The sequence below is a fragment of the Barbatula barbatula genome (genome assembly GCF_947034865.1).
Source record: "Barbatula barbatula genome assembly, chromosome: 3".
NCBI classification, from domain to species: domain Eukaryota; kingdom Metazoa; phylum Chordata; class Actinopteri; order Cypriniformes; family Nemacheilidae; genus Barbatula; species Barbatula barbatula.
The window spans coordinates 1,381,353-1,405,668 of record NC_136764.1 but is presented as its reverse complement, the minus strand read 5'-3'; the positions used below and the strand labels follow the sequence as shown (position 1 = coordinate 1,405,668).

Below are 24,316 nucleotides of genomic sequence, written 5' to 3'. Positions count from 1 at the left end.
GTTTAATAGCAAATGTTATAAGAGATGTTAGCGTAACAAATCAAAGGCAGAAAATGACCAAATGTTGTACAGAACCCAGGACACAACAGATGAAATAGCTCGTTTGAACTGAATTCTTTGTGACCAGAAAAGAACTGTTCTTCAACGGCAGAAAAAACACCAGTTGTTTATTTGATAACAGTACGCAAGATTCAAAATAACTTAATTAAATTAAGTTGCAAATTATCTTATTTATTTTATTCACCACAACAGTCATATCTTCATTGACATCTTGGACAGGATTTCACAATAGCGCAGCTGTTTAACTGACTGACTTGTCTTGGAATTTACATAAGAACCCTTTTAAGATATTATACTCACTGAAATGTACTTTTTAAATGGTATTTTTTCTTTATTGCCAAAGGTGTCATGCATTCAGTGAAACCTTGCTTTATAGATGCTGCTTCACTAGAAAAGCACAAGAAGATTCAATGATGAAGACGATTCAATCAAGAAAAGTGTAACATTTTGATCTATTTTAAGCGTCTCTTTCTCCTTCCACTATAATTAAAACAGTCTCCACAGATGTCTCAGAATAGCACAAAATAATGAGATCGCTCTATAGTCACTTATCTCAAAGTCAATGGGACGTCTGTAATTGCATTGAGACAGGTGTGATAAATATGGCAACTCAAACAATCAAAATGTGTCTCTGTGTTATTCTGTTCATGTTTTAAAGTACATTTACTCTCTAACAGACACATTATATTGTACTGTACCTCTATGTATGTGTGTGTGCGCTTGTTTTTTTCTCAGCGTGACTCAACATATACTTTCACGAAAAAACCCTGAATGTTATGTCCCGAGGGCAGTGAGCAGTTACATAAAGTAAAGTGCATTATATAACATTGCTTTTTTATTAAAAGTACGGTACGTGCACAAATGTATATGATTTTCCACATTCTGAGTGTGCAGTGGTGCATAGATGAAAACACGTGTTTGAGTCGACGCTCCCACTCACTTCCCTCTTTTTTTAACCGTGAATGGCGACCTCTACGTGATCAAACAGAGAAAAAGAACATAGAGAAGAGACGGATGAACTGCAAGCGTAAAAGAGATTTGGGGAATTAAACATTTTGTGCAATTATTTAAAAAATCTGAAACAAATTCTCACTACTAGGTCTTATCCTCTATATAGTAAGTGTCTCTTTTGACACCTTAACATGTTTAGTGTATGATGTGTTGGAAAGCATCCTGCCACAGCAGAGGGCGCTGTCTTATATTCTTTCTGTCCTAATAATAATAATAATAATAATCAACTGTTTTGATAATGGCAATCCCAAATAGCACAGGTAGGTCTGGAAAAGATCTGGAAAACCTCTGCTGCCTATAATCATCTGATAAACATCTTTGAAGTTGCAAAAACTACAGTAACAAAAACGTCATATAAATATTTTTGCTCATGTCAAAAATAATAATCGTTTTTCCAAACTAAAATATGACATTAGGTTACATCAACAAGAGGGTTAGAGCTGCTAGGAATCGTTTGAGTGCTTTACAATGTACTGCATAACCACACACAATGTAAAAAGTAAATCTGTAGGGTTCTACATTTCATGAATTTGAATTTATTTAATAAAATTAGTTACTTGCGATAGACTTTGAAGTTTTATCATCTTATTGTCACGCATGTGCACTAAAGAAAAATGCTAGGAGAGAAAAAAACATCACAGAGGAAGAGTACAACACGTGGAAGGAAAAGCACGATGACTTTACAAAGAACTTCTCTGGTTCTAGTAAAGCCACGGAGCAGGAATCAGCTAAGCGCATGTGGGGGAGATCCATAAGCCGGCATCAGCTGCGCTACTGATGGAGACAGTACTGCGTGTAGGGAGCTTGTTGCACCGAATCCTTATCCGGGACATGAAATAACAAAACTAGAATGCATCAACCATGCACACAAACGTATGGGTACAGCTCTTAGAAAACGTAGTGCACGGGGTAAATTGGGTGGGAAAGGAGCAGGCAAGCTCACAGCTGCAAAATGTAAAACAAATGTAAAACCTTGCAAAATGATTATAGATGGGCTATACTTAATAATCAGGGTAATGTAGAAGTGCTATTTGGGCTCGCCTCCTACACTCCATGTCAACTGATGAGAATCCCCTGCGTAACAGATGCAAACCCTCATGGTGCTGGTACAGGAGAGCTGAGGAAAAGGGTGTTACACCAGAGAGTCACAATAAGCATTCAGGCTGCTCTCTGAAAAAAAGATGTTGGCAAAAAGCTTATTCCATTAAATCATAGGATGTTAAGTGATAGCCCACAGCATAGAATGCAACACGGGGGCACCCAAAATGCAAATGAGTGCTTAATTTCTGTCATTTGTTCTTAAAACTGTTGGCATAACCGAGTTGAGGCAGCAGCCAGTATGGCTATTTCAACATTCAATAATGATGCTTCTTCCATGTTATCTGTGATGGACAGATTGTGGCTTGAGACCACAAAGGTCAAAAGTGCAGACAAGCTAAGAAAAGCTGATTCTGTGACTCCTGCTTGTGCAAAACGTAAAAGAAAGAGCTGTGACATAGACAGAAAGGTCAAAAGACACATGCAAGAGCTGAAAGAAGGGCCACAGCAGGCATGGCAGACTAAATTGGCACCTCTCCTCTCTCCACCACTGCTATCCTCTTTCTGCTCCTAACTACTCTTCTATTTGCCTTCCTCTCTTTGCATCTCTGTCTATTATATAAATGACACAAAGAAGTCAAACCCAGAGTCTATATATTTAATAATTTGTGTAGTGTAGCTTTGGGGAAATGATAAATGCGTTACTAATCAATATCTTTAGCAGCCGTTTCTCAAAATGAGTTTTTTTCAACATTCTAAACCAAAAATGTGTAGAACTTACCTCGGCAAAACTTTTCATGTTCATTCTTAGATCTTTTCTGAAGGTTATTACAGAGGGATTTATCAATACAATGTTTCAGCTAATTTACATAACATGTGTGGGTTACAAAAATGGCGATAATAACATTTTAAGACATGGTCATGGTCTTCAATATTTTTATTGAAAAGAAAGAGATATCCAAAATTAAAATTAAACAATTGAAACACTAACATGTTTTTAAAATAAAGATTACAAGTGTAGCTGTTTTCAGTGTCATGATTTCAAGTGAATACGTTTTAATAAATAAAGATTCCCTATTCACCTGCAGTGTCTCCCCTTAAGGAAAAATTGGTTGTTTACATGATGTATTATGAACGTCTGTTTGTTGTTTTTGTGGTGTAGAATTGTGTGCACACGAGAGGTGGTCATCCGCTGCATAATAAAATACCTTGGCGAACATAGAGGAGACAATCATCAAGAAATTTAATGTATGCATTATTTCAATGTTGTATACTAGTATTTCAAAGATTTGACGGCTTTGATGCTGTTTACTGTTGCAGGATAATGAAGAACAGGAAGATGGTTTTAATTGTAAAGAAGGGATGGTGACAGCCCCGATGCTAGAATTGGAATTGAGTTAAAGTTCTGTCATGCCTTTAGGTGCTCCCAGCACATGCTATATTGTCCTTGTATTGACCTATGCACCGAATCTCCAGTATCCCAAGAATACCTTTAACGTATATTAGCAAAGTAAACCATATCCAAACTTACTGAATAAAATCAATAAAATTGCAATTCGATTGACTAGATTTTATTCAATCTTAGTAAAGAGTATCTACATTTATCAGCTATGATTCATGACTACCTGCTAATAAGTCTACCTAATATTTCTAATATTTCTTTATCTCTTTTCTTTTAGTGTGTCATGACTCATAGCTGATAAATTCTTTACTTTAAAATATAGAATAAAGTCTTTTCAATCGAATTGAGTGCTTATTGTTACCTCAATTGTATTGGGTAGATTCAGTAAGTTAAGTTGATATAACAAAGGCTATGGGCCTCATGAGTTGCTCAGCAAGCGATACCATCGGACACCTGCGTAGCATCACACATACACTTTGTAGACATTAGAAGACAGTAGTATGTGCAACTTGGTGCACAAAGTCACGAACACTGGAGCGTGTAGAAAATCTTTAAAAACATGTAGCAAATCTCTTAGAAAAGTATTACCTTTTGGGTTGCACAGTATGGATTTAACCATGAGCCATTGTAATAAAAACTACATTAGGTAAGAAAGGGTTTAGTAAATGACAAATATGATATACATCTTGGTAAACATCTGCCTGCTGAGAGGACATGTAAGATACTGGATATTAAAACAACTAAAAGTGTTGGCTTTACATACAGACAACTGCAAAAACACAGTGGACTAGCAACATCAAATACACATTCTACATCACCGATACTTATTGCACAACTATAAATTCCTTCAGAGAAAACGCAGAGCGACTGCAGCGAGCAGGATAAGAGCAGCTGAGAGAGAAACGAAGAAAGAGAGCGTTATTTAGATCATCATTTTTTTATTTTGTGTTATTTAGAGTTTTGTTGCATTTGTAAATGAGTGAAATAAAACAGCACAGGAGAACTTCAGAGTTGTTTACTGACCTTGACTGAAGAGCGAGGTGCTGCCATTTGTAGGTTTCGTGGTTTCTGAAGGCGTGGGGATGGTGGTTGAATTTGTGGCACTAGAAGAATTAACATCAGCCAGATTTACAGAAAATGAGGAGTCGAAAGCGCTCTTCGGCTCTCCAAGAACTGAGCCTTAAAAGAAAAAAGAGAAAATTATCACACTCAGCCTCAATCGTCTTCAATCGGCATATTGTTTATTTTCAGTACATTTAAAAAAACACGTACCATTAGTTGAACCGTGAAAGACATCAAGGAATAGAGAAATGTTGTTTCTTTTGAAGGGGATGTTGAAGATGGATACACTGTCATTGGAGATCAAAGCGATTGGGATGGTGAAAGTACACTGAATCAAACTCGGCGATTTAAGACGGTACTGGATGTTGCTTACACTGATGGGCTGTGAAAATAGAGAGAAACAATATACAACTTTTAATTATCCGGAAATACACTGTAAAAACATCAACAACTTTCTTTAAAATCACATGAATACATAGATATCAAGTCATTGGAATTTATTTAAATTTAAAAATATTAGGTTTTACAAAATGCATCTAGATTTTTAAAGTCAGTTTAATTCAATTAAAAATGTAGCGATGTAGCGATATTACATTTCAGAGTGATATCTGCTGATTCTGAAGATTAAAGGACTATTTCTGATTTTTTTTTAATTCATTTAATATCTTTTCAAACTGGTGATGTTTCTTAAAATTTTCTATATACAGAACAAATTCATTGCATTTCCCTGTGACAGAATATATCGTCTCTGATTATCGGCTGTTTATAAACTATCAGCCGATATTGTGAAAATGTGCTCGATACCGATTATTGGCCGATATATCAGTGCATCTCTAAATTGAATTCAAATGACTTGTAAAGCCATTCATCTTTTTTACAGTATGCTTCATACACTGGAAAACGTTGCTGTGATTTTGCAGCAGGTTTGCCAGAAACTTACTGTACATTTAATATACAATTCTGCTTTAAACATAAACCTATGTTCCACATGTTTTCAGCTGGGTCAGCTGTGGCCTAATGGTTAGAGCGTTGGGCTTGTGATCAGAAGGTTGCCGGTTCTAATCTCAGTGCCAGCAGGTCATGACTGAAGGGTCCTTGAGCAAGGCACCTTACCCCTGATTGCTCTGCAGTAATGTGTCACTGTATAAAAACTACTTGTAAGTCGCTTTGGATAAAAGCGTCTGCCAAATGAATAAATGTAAATGTAAATGTAATGTTTTCTTTCATAAAACAATATTAAATATCTGAGGTCACTTTTCTTTGTTGTGTAAATGTATCATTATTTAAGAAGTTTCAAATAATCTTACTAAAAACAAGATAAAATATCTATGTCATATTGATGTGCTTATTCCACTCTCTTCTTGTTCATTTTGAATCTCAGAAGTCAGAGTGTTTTTTAATTTTGGTTAAAGTTAAGTTGAAATTGAAAACCCAAATCTACAGTAAGTTACTGGCAAACCTGCCGCAAAACTACAGCAAGGTTTTACAGTGTGTATTTAAAAATGAAATCTATATGTAAGAAATGTCTTACAGAAGTTGCTGTGACCAGTTTGTTGTTTGTTAAAATTGCGGGTTGGATGAAGAACGTGCCATTGTTATTGCCACAGACAACAACAGCACTAGGCCCCTGCGCATAAAAGACAGAGAAATGTTATGAAGAATATAAATAACTCTTGAAATTGTTGGGAGAGATGTAGATGAACAATCATTTCTCGGTTATGTATTTACAGTAAGTGGATTGCAGTTAGACTTGATCCTGTTTATTTATGCCAACTCTTTAACAATGGTACTGTTTGCATGCCTGATGAAATATTTCTATAAGAAATCTTCTTTAACTGACGGTATGTGTGCCAGGTAAGATTGACAGGTTTTTCCAGTTTAAATCATCCCGTGATCTTGGCGATAACACTGATGTGACACTTTTCAACACAGTTGGCAAAAGCAACTTAAAGCTCAAACAGAAGGAGTTTGTGTCCAACGTTAAGCTGTTTAGTTTACCTGAGACACATTGGACTGAAGTCCGGCTGCAACGGCGATGTAACCGGTGGAGTTACCGCTGAGCTCTATGGTCAGACTCGAATCTGTGGTGTTGATTCTCGTAGAGACGAAGAAGCACTCGGAGGCGCCTGAAGGGTCACATAGCTTCGGTTTTTCAACACACAATTTGGTTTTTCCACAGTCACTGCGGGTGAAGTTGTTCTAGCAGAAAGAAACACCAGAAACATCTCAAGTCTATTGTTAAAACCAACACCCTTTCCATTACAATACCATCAAGCTTCTAAATAATCGTGACAGATCTCGGATTGAACACCTGCAATAAAAATAGTAATGAAAGAGATTCTTACATTTAAAGCTGTTGCGTTCCCATTAGCCTTGATGTACGGCACAGCAGAGGCGATCACAAACGCCACCAAACACACCAGTCTGCCGTCCATGTCTCTGGACAAAATGAACTTATCTTTGATAAGAAAAAAACTAAGATTTGTGCAAATTATTTAATCGTAACGCAAATAAATATCTATCACAAAACGTTCTTAAGAAGAAAATTCATCTGAACTGAAATTTAAGAAAAACGTTTTGAATTCCTGAAAAAAACTCTTACAGCAGTTCTTCAGAGATTTATTTATCAAAGCGTACAAATTGAGCAGTGAATGTACTACAATAAACTAAATTCATCAATTCAATTAAACTTCAATTAATAATATGTATCAAACTACATAAAATGACATAAATGCAAATCAAAGGCAGTTATGTTTCTTTTACCTTCTTTTTTTTGGAGATACGTCGACCTTCACACACCTGGTCAATATGTAAAGGTTGAAAGCAAACCTGCCTACTTATGTCTCAGACACGATTCAATCTTTCCTCAAGCGCAGTATCAGTGGCCACGCCCAGCACTTTGGGGAATAATGCCAGGGTGAGAAAATTGGTGCCAGGGTGAGGTTTGACGTAATGGATCGACTGTGTTATGATCTGTTCTGTGTTTCCCTGTTCTCCTGTTATATAGGACTTTTATGTTATGTTACAGGCAAGAGCAGAACCAATTGCACGCACATGCTTTGAACACGTTAATTCTTAACTCTAATCTTTTGTTGTTATCAGGATCTTTATTTCCTCCTTATCAATGGAGTCAAATTTGGTTCTGATACAAATCAGAGAGTGGTGGCATAAAGTTATTGGTTATGAGAAAGTGTGACTGTTTAGTCACAAGATGGTTATAATAGAGAAAACTATATTATGAAACATAATAATCAGTCAAATGAGACGTAACCGTCTCAAAGGGGGAAAGGTTGAAGATGTTATTTACCAAAATATACAGGAATCACATACCCATTATTTTAAAATTATAGGTTCATCTCACATAGGAAGGTCTTTTGTTAGTTTATCTCTAGTTGTACATAGTAGAGTCTTTGTTGTCATTGGGGCTTCACCAGCCAGGCATGCTGAGGAAGGACATCTGTTTCAAGTGATAATGGTAACTAATGCTATTAAATGTTATATAAAAACTGAGGTTTGCATTGCATATGCATGTTTGATCTGTCAGTTGTTTTTCTGAAGTTTATTATTTTTGTCTTATACAGCAGCAGACTGAGGAGGATGTTCATCAGCATAAAAAACCCCATTGAGCACACAACAGTTTCAGCATCAAGTATCTTGTAAATTTCATGTAAACAAAATGGCCTTGCTTTTTATACATTTATATTAACAATGAGCTTTATTTATAAAATTGTGTTTCAATTAGCATGTACTGGTGTTTTACCTTGGAATACATTTTTGTTCCGAGAACCGTGGAATTTTACTGGTATTGGTACAGACTACTAAAATGTTGGTACCGTGACCACACTAATTGCCATCACATTGAAGTTCAGCCAGTCTCAGAACAGGGGGGTCGAGTCAAAGTGCAGGGACGTCGGGTGTGTCGCATCCCAAGAGGCACCAATTGGTTGCTGTAACGTGGTCTGCACAGTACTCTAGTGGGACAGTACTGTTTGAGCCACCCGATTCTGGTCTTCCAGCAGGTTTGTTGGCATCTTCTGCTCTAGCACAGGTGGGCCATGGTACAGTCTGTGTGTCTGTGGCATGATAGATGTATTGATGTATTTGAATGTAATGGGGTTTGGTGAGTGAGAGCTAGGTTGGCCGATCAGCGAGTGTGGCTCCCTAATAACTTTAAGAACCTTTGCTGTATTAATAAAGATTTGTATGTTTATATTTACCCTCACGTCTCAGGCCTACCTCTCTTCTAAGGGACTGAACTTACATGCTTTAATGTATTTTCCCTTGGTGCAAGTCCTGGGGTGGTGTAGTCGGATTCTCTGCATGATTTGAAGCTTGGGCTTGTGTCCCAAACTGGTACTGATCTGTGACACTAGCATGGTCGTAGGCACTATCAACCATGTATGTGTGGTTAGCTTACCCCCTTAGGTAACCGAAGTTCTGGAGGTTTCGGCTAGGGTGAGTACACAAGTTGTGCAGGCTTTCCCATCTGTACAAGAGCAGATCAGGGCAATTGATTTGTCTGTGTTGTCAGCGGAAGAACAAGGTAAGGTGAGGACTCCTCTGGTAAAGTATTCTTCTGTGTTTCCCTCCACAAATCTCATTTCCCATGATATCCCCTTGCTAGATGAGGTCCTTGTGTGGCAGCGGAATACGCATATTCCCCCTTCCGAGTACAAGGTAGTGAAGGCACACATTAACCAACTTCTTGAGGTGCAGGTAATAAGAGAGAGCTGCAGTCCTTAAGCTTCGCCCATTGTCCTGGTCAAGAAGAAGAACGGTAGCCTATGCATGTGTGTAGACTACCATCATTTGAATTTTAAGACCAGGAAGGATGCCTTCCCACTACACCATACTGTGGAGACATTGGACACGCTGGCAGGGGCATGTTGGTTTTCTACCATGGACCTTGACAACTGGTACAATCAGGTCCCTGTTAGTGAGTGAGATAGACCCAAAACAGCTTTTTTGAGCATGAACCGCCTTTTTAAGGTCTTGCCACAGCATCTCAATAGGATTCAGGTCAGGACTTTGACTAGGCCACTCCAAAGTCTTCATTTTGTTTTCCTTCAGCCATTCCGCCGTGGACTTGCTGGTGTGTTTTGGATCATTGTCCTGCTGCAGCACCCAAGTGCGCTTCAGCTTGAGGTCCCAAACAGATGGCCGGACATTCTCCTTCAGAATTTTTTTTACATTTACATTTAGGCATTTACCACTGAGCTACAGGAAAGCTGGTTCTTTTGTAGACAGCAGAATTCATGGTTTCATTTATCACAGCAAGTCTTCCAGGTCCTGAAGCAGCAAAACAGCCCCATATCATAACACTACCACCACCATATTTTACTTTTAGTGTGATGTTCTTTTCTTAAATGCATTGTTACTTTTACGCCAGACGTAATGGGACACACACCTTTCAAAAAGCTTAACTTTTGTCTCATCAGTCCATCAGTGTATTTTCCCAAAAGTCTTGGGGTTCATCAAGAAGTTTTCTTGGAAAACCGAGACGAGCCTTTGTTTTTTTTTGCTCAGGAGCGGTTTTCGTCTTGGAACTTGGAATTGTTTTGCTCAGTCTGTTTCTTATGGTAGAGACCTTAACTGAGGCAAGTGAGGCCTGCAGTTCTTTTGATGTTGTTGTGGGGTCTTTTGTGACTCTTGGATAAGTCGTTGCTGTGCTCTATAGGTAAATTTGGTCGGACAGCCACTCCTGGGAAGGTACTCCATGGATTTCTTGATTGGTGTGACAGTATTCAGGCCTGGGTGTGGCTAGAGAAATAGAACTCAGGTGTGATAAACCACAGTTAAGTTATGGTTTAATAGGGGGGCAAACACTTTTTCACATGTAGCATGTAGTTTGGATTTTGTTTTTTCCTTAATAATAAAAACCTTTATTTAAATACTGCATGTTGTGTTAACTTATGTTATCTTTGACTAATATTTAAATTTGTTTCATGATCTGAAATATTAAAGTGTGACAAACATGCAAAAAAATCGGGAAGGGACAAACACTTGTGCACACCACTGTAGATCAGGTAAGAGCATCCACAATGCTGATGCCTTGTCACGCCAGAAGAAGTTCAGGATTTGTGCCCTGGTGCAGCTGTTCCAGTTGTCTTGTGTCAAGCTGCCCAAGATGGATTGGTGAACCAGATTGTATAATTTCCTTGTTATTCCACCAATGATATGTGATCAGCGGGTTGTTTGAAGGCTTTATTCTGTCCTGTGAACGGATTGTAAAGCTCGTCTATCCTCGTTTGGTAAGTCCAGCATGTGGTCACTAGTGGAGAAATTCCAGCTGGCGATTAAAACTGAAAAATGTTTGTGTGTTTTCTTCATTCATATTCGTTGCATGAGTATGTGACTTGAGTTCATGTGCTTTTGGATCAGTAGTGCTAGTGATCACTTCGGTGGGTTACCCCAGCCCTGCAAATTGGTGTATTTCGTCTCTTTAGACTTTGTCTAACATGTTTTCTTGTGGTTGTGTTTTTCTTTTTGGAGAAGTTGTCAGTCATTGCGTTTCTTATAGTGAGGACATTCTTTTCTTTTGTTTTTATGATTTAGTTTTATTTTGAGTTTTTGATTTGTGTTAATTTCTGAATTTCTTTACATAATTTGTTCTGATTTTTTTGTTATAGCATTGTGCGAACACCCATTAGAGGTGCCAACAAAATAATTCCTCATTCCTTCATGACCAGGAAGAACATATCAGGGCATGGACAAATTGCCAAAGAGATAAACCGTTCAAAGAATCGTGTGAAACAAGGGAAAATGAAAGCGAAACTTAAATCAAACGATCGATTTACTCTCATGGCAAGTTTATGTACATTTACTCAACTTGGAATGTTTATTTAACAAAGAAAAATTGCAAAGTAAACCACCTTTTTAAGGTTTCAAATTTCTAGTACACAAAAACAAAATACTACAGATCATTACGGTGAACATGGTCTGGTTTAGGTAATGTTTTGTCTTAAATCTGTCGATTCATATTATTTCAGCATTTTTGTTTCTGCACTTTTTCTTTGAAGTTTATTCCCAATTTTCAGTTTATTCATATTTAACCTTTTCCAAAAGTGACTCCAGTGCTTATTTGTTTTCAGTATGCATGGGTTAACAAAGCCATGACTTCTTGCAGGAGACCTTTTTTTTCACCACATGGCCATAAACTCACAGTTTGTTGAGCCAATGATGCTGCATCACGCTGGTCTAAATTTAATACAAACAGACATGTGTCTGGAAAGTGCGGCGTGTTCAGACATTTCGAAGAAATTAACCTCTCGCTATATCGTTAGAATAACTTCCTGAATGATTATTCAAGTTTGGCTTGCATGAGGGTTTTTCAGTGTTTTTTTTCCTCTTTTATTTCCTCTAAATGTGTTTTTTCCACTTATGCTCCTCCCAGCTTCCATTAGCCCGTGAGACAGCTGGACAAGTGCTAAGAACTACGGTTGTTTGTGATGCGGGGACAAAAACAATAAAACCCCATTTGTTGCAAAATCCTGAGGAATGATATTCTGACCTCCCATCAGGGGTTGATGTCCATGATCTGAACCCTCTTCTTATCACACCTCTCCCCTTCCTCTCTTCAGGCCATGATCATTGGAAAAGGGCTGACACATTACATATGACAATTACAATGACCATTGAATTCATGATTCTTTGTGACATCTGGGTATATAAGGTGCATTGACAAAAGACTCAGGGAAGCATCTGTAACCAGAACTTCCCACACTACAACTGTGTGTCTCGATCTGCCAGGTATGATAAACTTTGTGTTTTTATTTTATTCATATACTATTTTGATCATTGTAACACGGTTCAGTAAAAGGAAGGAAGGAGGCGGGAACCGGCGAACGTAAAACAGACTTTTAATATAACAAATAAACAACAAAAATAAAAAAACTAGTTTACCCGGCAACATGTGACTAAAAATCTGAACTGACAGTTTTGTGACTGTGAGATCCACGTACTCGGCCGGCGTGAGACTCGAAGGATGACTATAGATAAAGTATGAAGATTAACAGATAAAATTAACTACGATCAACAGATAAATTGGAAATGTCATATAACTTATATTATATTAAAATTGGAGTCAGATCGGTCAGAGTAATGTAGATTGTACCATATTGTAACAATTCTGTTTTAAATAACTTCATGTAGAAGCACTGAGGAGAAGAAGAACACAAGACCCCTTCAACCACGCCATTGGGCCAGCGGGTGGTCTTTTACTTCCAGACAAACACAGAGTCCTGACTCCTACCCCGGACACGCACCACTGGTTGAGCATGTGCTTTCATGATGCTAAAACTAACACAGAAATATTGAGATAGCGCCACAAAGCAAAACAAAATAAGGTTTAAACATTCTTTTGGTCTCCACAACAATGACAAGAGAAAGTATTTCTTTGCTTCTTTTCTCTATCCTCTTACTCTTAATTCCAGATCTGAATCTCACTGCGTATCTCTGTTTATTTTGTTATCTGTAGGGGTGTAAAATGGACATCACGATACAAGCAGATATTGATTCTCATATACAGAAATAAAATATTTGCCGATACCTAAAAAAAATGAAACGCTTGTGTTCCGCTCCATCTTATGTTAGTCAGTTTGGTGTCACCTAGTGGCAGTTGTAGGAGAATCAATAAGTGTAAGTTCATTATTGGCCACATGTCTTCCAGTCAGATTGTCATCAATCAGGCCATCATTTGTTTTGTAGTTGTAAATCTTTTTACTGCAAACAAATTTACCGTCTTTTTTTTTTAATTATTTTGCATATTCCACCGTATACTAGACACATTTTTGGTTTGTTTTCCTCAATAATTCTTTAAGGGCATCAAATTATTATACAACAAAACTAAACATCAAGTGTTAGTCCACCGGCGACGAGTGGTGGTAGCACAAGACCGCTCTCTTTAATTACACGTGTTCAGCGGTGTGTGCCACTAAAAACGTAAACAACCATATGTAAATATGTAGGTATACATTTGCATATGCTAGTAATCCGACTGCGGGGTCTCTGAAATGTGGACCAGCAACACATAACTATATTATACAATTTATTACAAACTTAATTAAAAGGAAAGACTTCTTTTACTTTATGTTGCAGGCTTCGTGAACAGAAATGACTCGTGAACGGTAGTGTACGTCCAACACAATCATTCTAGCATTATTTACCAATGTAGTATTTACTTTTTTCCTCAAAAACAACAGGATGATTGACACTTTGTGATAATAATGTTGTTTCCCAAAGACTTGTTTAAATGCAAGAAACGAGTTTATTAGATATTACAAATATAAATCGTGACGAGACCAACTGTCAGTCTGCGCGCGAGTGTTGTGGGGACTTTTCAACGACATCCGGGCAGTTCACAAAGTTACGTCCAGTAGGTGGAGGCGAGGGACCGTTATACAACATTGAAATGATTATATATATATATATATATATATAATGATTATATATATATATATATATCACAGAAACCGCATGACGAGCACTCCCTTTATCATTTAAAAAAAGCTGTCAATCATCTTCTTTGGGATCTCTAGCACCTCAGAACCAGGCCTAATAATAATTTGATAAATATAGTTTGTCTAGTGGAAAGATATGGAGAGAAAATTACCTCTCGAAAAAGTAGAATCTTCCTCGTCCCGACTGCGAGTGGAGGTTTATTATTCTCCTTTTCTTAGCTAAGATTAGCTTCAATGGAAAGACAAACATGTCAACGATGCGCTAGCTTAGCGGTTTAAAAACCAATTAAAAGAGACTTGACAACTAGCCAATAGACCAATATCAATTATTGTAAATAAATTGACCATATCCATTGCATGAATTGAAGCACATTGGTCATCCTAAATCAATTTTTTACTTCTTAAGGGGGGGCCCTATTGTCTTATTAGGGGGTCCCGGAACCCCCCAGTCCCCCTTCAATTCGATCACTGAGCGAATGTGTAAATCCATAAATTAAAAAAAGTTGTAATTTAGAAGTTATGTGATGCGAACAGCCCCCAGTGTAGCCTCACTCAAGCGAGTTCATTAGGTTCCCTTTAGAGTCATTCATAAAATTGATCAACTTGTTCAACTTTAGTCAAGGCTTGCTGAAATCTCCCAGATGCCAGATCCACGAAGACAGGAGACACAGAGCTCAATCTCGCACTGGGTCAGGCAATAATCCAGGTTTCGGTGGCACCCGCACAGTGAATGCGCAGCTCTAGTAGTCTCTTAGATCTCGCACGTGGTCAGGCAATAATCCAGGTTTCCCAGCCCAGTGATCGCTGAAGCCTCGATGCATAGGTTCAATGTCATCTGGTGATCCACAAGACCACACCGTTGTCGGATCTCGCTAGTAGTCAGGAGCTCTCCTAACCACAAGGCAGGCCCTCACTACCTAGCTCTGTTAAGAGTTCATTGACATTAAATTAAATATTGAGCTAATAAAAAAGTCTTGCCTAAAAAATAAACCGAAATAAGTTTAAAACATAAAAATTATAATAACAAATAAACAAAACTAAAATAGAAATGAATGACTGTTACTGTATATAGAAACATAAAAATGAACAAATCTATTTTAAATGAAAAGTAAAGCACCAAAATTGCTAAAACCTAAACTATGGGCTACTTACTCGAAGAATATTCAGCTTACGTACATTTCACCCACTCATGAATCCCAAAGCCCTTACAATAAACTGAAATGCATAAGAATTTAATAGTAATATCAAACATTATTATATAAACAATGGAATCATTTGATCTGTGTTTCTGGTGCTCAGTAGAAAACAACATCGATCTGGAGGCCCGGAGACAGAGAATGGGGCTGTTACAATATCAAATTTCATGGCCAAAGAAAATCAGCAAAATTATTATTATAATATCTATAAAGTTTAGAAAAAAAGGAATTTAGTCAAATACATGTTGCTCCTCTTCTGAATCACATTTTAAATGTGTTGAACTAAAATACCAACATTAAACTGTTCTCTAAGGTCAATGTGTTAACATTATCTCAATGTTTTACACTGTAAATACATATTTCACATAATTGAGAATAGACTTTTTAATCCTTTTTGACAACTGACCCCGGTCCCGTCTATAAATGATGTGAAAAAAAACATGTGATGAAAGAGAGACGATGCCATCAGTTTCCCAAAATAAGGAGTTCAATCGTGTCTAGTGTTCATCGTCAGTATTCAACATCACAAAGGAACACTATTGTTATATTGATTAAATTTGTTAAATTACTTATTAACGCATGTGTTATAGTCATCTGTATAGCTTCAATGTAACTTCAAATCAAATTACAAAAGTGAGTTTTCATGATCATTTCCATCAGTAATAAATAATAAAGATACTGGAATCTTAAAACAACTCAATGAAAAGTGTTGGCTTTACAGACAGACCAGTGCCAAAACACAGCCGACATACAATTTGTTTTGACGGTGAAAATGGAACGTCTGTTTATCCAGAAAATGTGCAAACATCAAATACACATTCTACATCACAGATACTTATTGCACAACTATAAAATGTTTTCCTCAAGTCCTTCAGAGAAAACGCAGAGCGACTGCAGCGAGCAGGATAAGAGCAGCTGAGAGAAGAAAGAGGAATAAAAGCGTTATTTAGATTTAGAGTTTTGTTGCATTTGTAAATGAGTGAAATAAAACCGCACATGAGAACTTCAGAGCTGTTTACTGACCTTGACTGAAGAGCGAGGTGCTGCCACTTTTTGTGGTTGTTGAAGCCGTTGTGATGGTTGTAGGTTTGGTAGGCATGATTGTTGGATTTGTGACACTAGAAGAATTAACATCAGCCAGTTTTACAGAAACAGAGGAGCCGAATGCGCTCTTCGGGTCGCCAATAAGAACAGAGCCTTTAAATAAAAAAAAGGAAATGATCACACTCAGCTTCAATCGTCTTCATTTCTTTTGGCATATTGTTCACTTTCAGTACATTTCAAAATCAAACACCTACCATTGAGTGAACCTGTAAAGACATCAATGAATGTACCAGATGTTGTATTAGCAGAGTTGCTGATGTTGAATGTTGTGATGTTGATGCCAAAGTTGCTTAGAGCTTCAGTGTAGTTTGAATTGATGGGGATGGTGAAAGTACACTGAATAAAACTCGGCGATTTAAGACTGTACTGGATGTTGCTTACACTGTTGGGCTGTGAAAATAGAGAGAAACAATATACAACTTTATATTATCTGGAAATATACTGTAAAAACATCAACTTTCTTTCAAATCAAATGAATACATAGATATCAAGCCATTGGAATTTATTTAACTTTAAAAATATGAGACCAATTATTGGCCTCTCTAAATTGAATCTCTAAATTAAATTCATATGACTTGTAAAGCCATTCATCTTTTTTACAGTATGCTTCATACACTGGAAAACTTTGCTGTAGTTTTGCAGCAGGTTTGCCAGAAACTTACTGTACATTTAATATACAATTTTGTTTTAAACATTAACTTAGTTCCTGATATTTTCTTTCATAAAACAATATTAAATATCTGAGGTCACTTTTCTTGTTATGAAAATGTATCGTAATTTAAGAAGTTTCAAATAATCTTACTAAAAACAAGATAGATCTTCTTGTTCAATCTCAGAAGTCAGAGTGTTTTTTAATTTTGGTTAAAGTTAAGTTGAAATTGAAAACCTAATTCTAAAGTAGGTGACTGGCAAACCTGCCCCAAAACTACAGCAATGTTTTCCAGTGTGTACATAAAAATAAAATACATCTATTTTAAAAGTAACTTAAGGACTAAGGAACAAAGCTCAAAAGATATGATCAGAAATGTCTTACTAATTCGGCTGTCAGCTGCGTAGTGTTTGAGAATTTTCTGGTGTGGAAGACGAACGTGCTGTTGTTATTGCCACAGACAAAGACAATATTGGATCCCTGCACATAAAAGATAAAATAAATGTTATGAAGAAAAGAAATGATTCTTGAAAACTTTCGGGAGAGATGTAGATGAACAATCATTTCTCGGTTATGTATGCTTTGTGGGTGGTTTTTCATTAAGACTTGATCCTGTTTATTTATGCCAACTCTTTAACAATGGTACTGTTTGCATGCCTGATGAAATATTTGTAATGAAATCTTCTTTAACTGACGGTATGTGTGCCAGGTAAGATAGGCAGGTGTTCCCAGTTTAAACCATCCCGTGATCTTGGCGATAACACTGATGTGACACAGAAGGAGTTCGTGTCCAACGTTTAGCTGTTTAGTTTACCTGAGACACATTGGACTGAAGTCCGGCTGCAACGGCGATGTAACCGGTGGAGTTACCGCTGAGCTCTATGGTCAGACTCGAATCTGTGGCGTTGATTCTCGTAGAGACGAAGAAGCAATCGGAGGCGCCTGAAGGGTCACATTGCTTCGGTTTTTCCACACACAATTTGGTGTTTCTACAGTCACTGCGGGTGAAGTTGTTCTAGCAGAAAGAAACACCAGAAACATCTCAAGTCTATTGTTAAAACCAACACCCTTTCCATCACAATACCATCAAGCTTCTAAATAATCGTGACAGATCTCGGATTGAACACCTGCAATAAAAATAGTAATGAAAGAGATTCTTACATCTGTCGGGCTCCCATTAGCCTTGATGTACGGCACAGCAGAGGCGATCACAAACGCCACCAAACACACCAGTCTGACGTCCATGTCTGTGGACAAAATGATATACATTTAATTACATTAAAGAATGATAAAGTTTTCTTTGATCAAATAAAAACTAGTTTGTGCACATTTTTTTATTGTAACGCAAATAGGTTATCACACAACATTCTTAAGAAGAAAATTCATCTGAACTTCCATATTTTCCTTGAAACTGTAATTTAAGAATAAAGTCAGGAATGTTTCTTATACCTGAAAAAAACTTCTTACAGCAGTTCTTACATTTTTTTTCTCGAGATTGATTTACAAAGCATACGTCATTTTATTCTTTTGGAAAAATTAAGGTGTTCTCAAGAAAAGATTTGTGAAAATGTTTAGGATGGAACACTTTTATGACCTTCCTATAATTTATCTTAAGAACAATTTTATATTTCGCCACAAGAACTGTTTTGTGAATCCGTACCCAAAAACGTGATAATACATTATATTTAACACAACAGTTAGAACTAAAGGTAGATAAAAACTAAATAAAGCGTATTAATTGACTATAATAAACTAAATTCATCAATTAAATTAAACTTCAATTGAAAATATGTATCGAACTACAGAGAGAAAGAGAGAGAAAATGACATAAACCTCAATGCAAATCATAGGCAGTTATGTTTCTCTTACCTTTAGTTTTTTTGGAGATACGTCGACCTTCACAATCCTGGTCAATATGTAAAGGTTGAAAGCAAACCTGCCTACTTATGTCTCAGACACGATTCAATCTTTCCTCAAGCGCAGTATCAGTGGCCACGCCCAGCACTTTGGGGAATGATGCCAAGGTGAGCAAATAGGTCCCGGGGGGAGCAAAGTCATTTTCCAAAAAAGACGTTCAGCCAACGGATCATTGGAGTGACGTCTGAGGCTGAGACTACAATTATATATACTACAATCAACAAATATTCATTAGGTATCTCAAAGAAGCTTTCATTTCTTTAGGAGAACAATTAGATGCAATCAGTAAAATTACATAGCAAAATAGACTAATAGCCCTTAATTGGAAGTTAGCAGACAAAGGAGGTTTGTGCGTATTATTTTGAAACCAATGTTGCACATATATCCCTAATAATACAGCACCAGAAGAAACATTTACAAAAGCTATGAACAAATTACAAATAGAATTGGCAGCTAATGCTGGAAAAGCTGAAAAAATATGGGATTGGTTTCATTTAAAATTAGGACCTTGTGGGGCATGGTTAGCCAAATCAGGAATACTTTTAGGAGTGACAATTGGCATTGGAGGATTATTATTTTGCTGTGCATTACCTTTATTAAAATAGCAAATTTTCAAAGCCACTAATTGTCTTATTTCAGCTGGTTTTCCTTTTTCTCTGTCTGGTGTTTAATAAAGTATATAAAGCCTGGCTATAACATATAACAAATAGCTATATCATTATACAACACAGCTAGAGTCTTATTAAACATTTTCTTCAAACTTAACTACTACGTTTAACCATCTTAACATCACATTTTTATCACTGACAGAAGCAATGTGTATTACATTCAAACAAAGCCAAAGTAAAATTTCTGTACCGTATTCACTTGCTTTACAAGAACACATTCAAGGTCACGTCCTCACAAACTGCACCCACTTCCTTGAGGTGAACACTGCATGTATCCTTTGCCTACAGACTTCAGGAAGGGCCCTTCGTTCAGATATTCGCTTTCGTTTGGGATGCCATTACACACGGTGTCTCTTTCCCAGAGGGCCCTTCTTGCCTGCCTTGATTCTATAAGTACGAAACTAACCGGACATCCGTCAATAACTTCATACTTGACAACAGGGCCATGCAGAGAACTTTAAAGGGGAAGGTGCTCAAAATATAAAAGGTGCACAAGGGAAAAGGCTTAAATGATCATTACAGCAGTGCTTTATATCGTGATGTTTCAGAAGTTACAAATATTGGATTTGCACCTAAAGTCGAAGTCCAAAGTTTACACCCCCCTTGCAGAATCTGGAAATAGTTGAAAATTGGGCGAACTTGGAAAATTATGTTTTTTTATTTAGAACAAGTTATTTAAACATAAAGCGTGATGTTACCCGCACAATAAATTTGCCTTGACAAAAGTGTACTTTCGCCATTAAGGGCCAAAAAGGCAGGTGCTCAAGCATCCTCCGCATCCCCTGCACGTGCCTGCTTGCCAATGTGAAGTATATGAAACAAACCTGAAGTTAGACATTAACGTCTATAGCGCCGTCAATTTGGATATTTCTCTTAAATAAACGCATTGCATCGCTTCAGAGGACCTTTGTTAAGACCACAGAGCCTTGTCCAACACTTTTTAAAGCTTCAAATAATTGCCCCCCAAATGATACGTTGTATTTAAACTCCAACTGCATTATTCTTCAAGAAGAAAGTCGTATTCGGTGAAGATGCGTTGAGGGCGAGTCATGGGGAAATTGAGTTTTGCCTCTGAAATATCCCTTTAAGGTAATCGACATTTTGGTAATCGACTCACTCAGCGTTCCATTGGATATTTCTCCATGGTTTCTCCGTAAGTCCTCCACGGTCTGGGGAGGAAGCAGAGAAGTACACAAAAATAGTAACTAATAATTCAGTATGTGCTCCTTTACTGTATTTCTGAGAGAAGTCTGATGCAAAATAACACTCACCCTCCACTCTGTACACTTCACACTCGACCAGATTTAAGTCATTGCCGTGCATCTGCTGAGGATCAAACTGGTAAAGAGCTGGTTGTGGATTACTTTGCACAGTGGCCGTGTTGTTATAAAGAAACACCAGCGAGCCAAAGTTTGGACCTGCATCAGTAAAAGCATACTGAGGATTTCCACCGAACACACGCATAGGATCTTCCTTAATACTTTTGTCATTAAAGCTGAAGAGAAAGGCTTTCTCATCGACAATATTCTGATTTGTCTGAGCATAATCTTTGCTAGTGTAAGCTCCAAAAACATAACCAGTGTTATTGTAAGCTACAACAACAGTCGGGCCCTGTCGGATACACTTCTGGTTAAAAGCCATGCACACTGGCTTTAAACAGCAGACTGAGGTTGGCATGATTGAGCAATGAGCACAGCTTCTTCTTCTGCCATTCAGACAACCTGGATATGATGCTGCTCATGATGATGATCTAAAAACATTAAAACAAGATAAATCAAAGTGTAACAGAAACAAAAAGGAATCAAATACTGTGACTCTTTCTAAAGTCTTTATTTTAAAAACCCATCTGTTTTCATTGGCCTATTAGAATTGCATTCATGTCCTTATATTGTATTGGTGTTTTATTCTGGTTCTTTGTTTTAGTTTTGTACTAACTCTATGTTGCTATGTCTTTTGTGAAGCACTTTGGTCAAACCCGTGTCTGTTTTAAATGTGCTATATAAATAAAGTAAACTTGACCTATATTTCCATATATGAAGAGTTTGGTTCAAAAATCATGCATTTGATGATGTTATCATGTTTTCATTATGTTTTTTTGTTTCGAACTGCAGTGTGATTGATGTTAATTGGAATGCACGATACAAAACGTGATACACACACACACACACACACACACACATATATATATATTAGTTTAAAAAAATGATTTCTACAGAAGTGCGACACATGTCTACCCCCAAAACCACGTGAACGTGTGAACATGAAAACAATGCCCGAGAGATGCAGATACACTAAGATATCAAATTCTGCAAAAAGGATTTGCAATAAAAAAAGCACTTGAATAACATCCCGATTGTTTTACGTGTTTTGAAAACTTGCCTACCTTGAGGTGCTTCTCTCGCTGTTCATCAGCGCGCTCAACGTCACTTCCACGCTAGAAGAAATGAGACTTAACTGCAGCATTTACGCCCCTGTTGTTCCTTATTTGTCCAGTAGTTGAACGACTAAATTAAAGATTTGTAACCGAATCAAACTCAAGATATTTTGTTGTTGTTGTATTTTGGCAAAAACAATCTTACTACGGTAACCGTGGCGTAACTAACGATATGCAGAACAGTTGAACATATGTGTAATGTGTAGATATCTACTAATGGTCTTGATACAAAGCTTACAAGAGACAATTGATTTCCAATTTAGTGTTTTTTTATTGAAAAATGTATAATACGCACAGTTGGATCAGATGTACAGTACAATAATAATATATAATCTACTGTAGCCTAGTTATATACAAATATGTGATCAGAGGTGGCACAGCGGGCATGTTGCTGTGATCAGAGGTGGCACAGCGGGCATGTTGGTGGATGTTGCGGTGATCAGAGGTGGCACAGCGGGCATGTTGCTGTGATCAGAGGTGGCACAGCGGGCATGTTGGTGGATGTTGCTGTGATCAGAGGTGGCACAGCGGGCATGTTGGTGGATGTTGCTGTGATCAGAGGTGGCACAGCGGGCATGTTGGTGGATTTTGCGGTGATCAGAGGTGGCACAGCGGGCATGTTGGTGGATTTTGCGGTGATCAGAGGTGGCACAGCGGGCATGTTGGTGGATGTTGCTGTGATCAGAGGTGGCACAGCGGGCATGTTGGTGGATTTTGCGGTGATCAGAGGTGGCACAGCGGGCATGTTGGTGGATTTTGCGGTGATCAGAGGTGGCACAGCGGGCATGTTGGTGGATGTTGCTGTGATCAGAGGTGGCACAGCGGGCATGTTGGTGGATGTTGCTGTGATCAGAGGTGGCACAGTGGGCATGTTGGTGGATTTTGCGGTGATCAGAGGTGGCACAGAGGGCATGTTGGTGGATGTTGCGGTGATCAGAGGTGGCACAGCGGGCATGTTGGTGGATGTTGCTGTGATCAGAGGTGGCACAGCGGGCATGTTGGTGGATGTTGCTGTGATCAGAGGTGGCACAGCGGGCATGTTGGTGGATTTTGCGGTGATCAGAGGTGGCACAGTGGGCATGTTGGTGGATGTTGCGGTGATCAGAGGTGGCACAGTGGGCATGTTGGTGGATGTTGCGGTGATCAGAGGTGGCACAGCGGGCATGTTGGTGGATTTTGCGGTGATCAGAGGTGGCACAGTGGGCATGTTGGTGGATGTTGCGGTGATCAGAGGTGGCACAGCGGGCATGTTGGTGGATTTTGCGGTGATCAGAGGTGGCACAGCGGGCATGTTGGTGGATGTTGCGGTGATCAGAGGTGGCACAGCGGGCATGTTGGTGGATGTTGCGGTGATCACAGGTGGCACAGCGGGCATGTTGGTGGATGTTGCGGTGATCAGAGGTGGCACAGCGGGCATGTTGCCGGATGTTGCGGTGATCAGAGGTGGCACAGTGGGCATGTTGGTGGATGTTGCGGTGATCAGAGGTGGCACAGCGGGCATGTTGGTGGATTTTGCGGTGATCAGAGGTGGCACAGCGGGCATGTTGCCGGATGTTGCGGTGATCAGAGGTGGCACAGTGGGCATGTTGGTGGATGTTGCGGTGATCAGAGGTGGAACAGCGGGCATGTTGGTGGATGTTGCGGTGATCAGAGGTGGCACAGCGGGCATGCTGGTGGATGTTGCGGTGATCAGAGGTGGCACAGCGGGCATGTTGCCGGATGTTGCGGTGATCAGAGGGGGCACAGCGGGCATGTTTCCGGATATTGGGGTGATCAGAGGTGGCACAGAGGGCATGTTGGGGGATGTTGCGGTGATCAGAGGTGGCACAGCGGGCATGTTGGTGGATTTTGCGGTGATCAGAGGTGGCACAGCGGGCATGTTGGTGGATTTTGCAGTGATCAGAGGTGGCACAGCGGGAATGTTGCTGTGATCAGAGGTGGCACAGTGGGCATGTTGGTGGATGTTGTGGTGATCAGAGGTGGCACAGCGGGAATGTTGCAGTGATCAGAGGTGGCACAGCGGACATGTTGGTGGATGTTGCTGTGATCAGAGGTGGCACAGTGGGCATGTTGGTGGATGTTGCGGTGATCAGAGGTGGCACAGCGGGCATGTTGGTGGATGTTGCTGTGATCAGAGGTGGCACAGCGGGCATGTTGGTGGATGTTGCTGTGATCAGAGGTGGCACAGTGGGCATGTTGGTGGATGTTGCGGTGATCAGAGGTGGCACAGCGGGCATGTTGGTGGATGTTGCTGTGATCAGAGGTGGCACAGCGGGCATGTTGGTGGATGTTGCGGTGATCAGAGGTGGCACAGTGG

General features: G+C 38.8%; 2 protein-coding genes across 3 annotated transcripts; both read right to left on the bottom strand.

The window, feature by feature from the left end:
- Positions 1-3,011: 3,011 nt before the first annotated feature.
- On the bottom strand, positions 3,012-7,548 carry LOC306892171 (putative ferric-chelate reductase 1). 2 transcript variants are annotated; one of them, XM_079453044.1, is made up of 7 exons: positions 7,337-7,385; positions 6,919-7,031; positions 6,572-6,772; positions 6,105-6,200; positions 4,784-4,955; positions 4,535-4,690; positions 3,012-4,402 (listed from the first exon to the last, which is right to left on the bottom strand). In XM_079453044.1, exons 2-7 carry the CDS (start codon positions 7,006-7,008, stop codon positions 4,359-4,361), a joined length of 759 nt encoding a protein of 252 aa, XP_079309170.1. In that variant the 5' UTR covers positions 7,009-7,031; positions 7,337-7,385; the 3' UTR covers positions 3,012-4,358. The 2 variants fall into 2 exon arrangements, with proteins under 2 accessions (XP_079309170.1, XP_079309169.1); XM_079453043.1 differs by having other exon boundaries at positions 3,020-4,402; positions 6,919-7,012; positions 7,337-7,548.
- A 7,700-nt stretch (positions 7,549-15,248) lies between these two features.
- Positions 15,249-18,893, bottom strand: LOC306892170 (uncharacterized protein). The gene is made up of 7 exons (XM_079453042.1): positions 18,850-18,893; positions 18,142-18,227; positions 17,795-17,995; positions 17,365-17,460; positions 16,526-16,721; positions 16,251-16,424; positions 15,249-16,142 (listed from the first exon to the last, which is right to left on the bottom strand). Exons 2-7 carry the CDS (start codon positions 18,223-18,225, stop codon positions 16,099-16,101), a joined length of 795 nt encoding a protein of 264 aa, XP_079309168.1. The 5' UTR covers positions 18,226-18,227; positions 18,850-18,893; the 3' UTR covers positions 15,249-16,098.
- Between the last annotated feature and the right edge of the window lie 5,423 nt (positions 18,894-24,316).

What these genes read in the sequence shown, in the direction of transcription:
- LOC306892170 (XM_079453042.1), bottom strand. Translation starts at nt 18,225, where the DNA reads ATGGACGTCAGACTGGTGTGTTTGGTGGCGTTTGTGATCGCCTCTGCT. An exon ending in CGCAGCTGACAGCCGAATTA is followed by an intron (nt 16,722 to 17,364) that starts GTAAGACATTTC and finishes CTATTTTCACAG; the next exon opens with CCCAACAGTGTAAGCAACAT. An exon ending in CTTTACAGGTTCACTCAATG is followed by an intron (nt 16,425 to 16,525) that starts GTAGGTGTTTGA and finishes TTTTATTTAAAG; the next exon opens with GCTCTGTTCTTATTGGCGAC.
- LOC306892171 (XM_079453043.1), bottom strand. Translation starts at nt 7,008, where the DNA reads ATGGACGGCAGACTGGTGTGTTTGGTGGCGTTTGTGATCGCCTCTGCT. An exon ending in TTCAGTCCAATGTGTCTCAG is followed by an intron (nt 6,201 to 6,571) that starts GTAAACTAAACA and finishes TTTTATGCGCAG; the next exon opens with GGGCCTAGTGCTGTTGTTGT. An exon ending in AACTGGTCACAGCAACTTCT is followed by an intron (nt 4,956 to 6,104) that starts GTAAGACATTTC and finishes CTATTTTCACAG; the next exon opens with CCCATCAGTGTAAGCAACAT.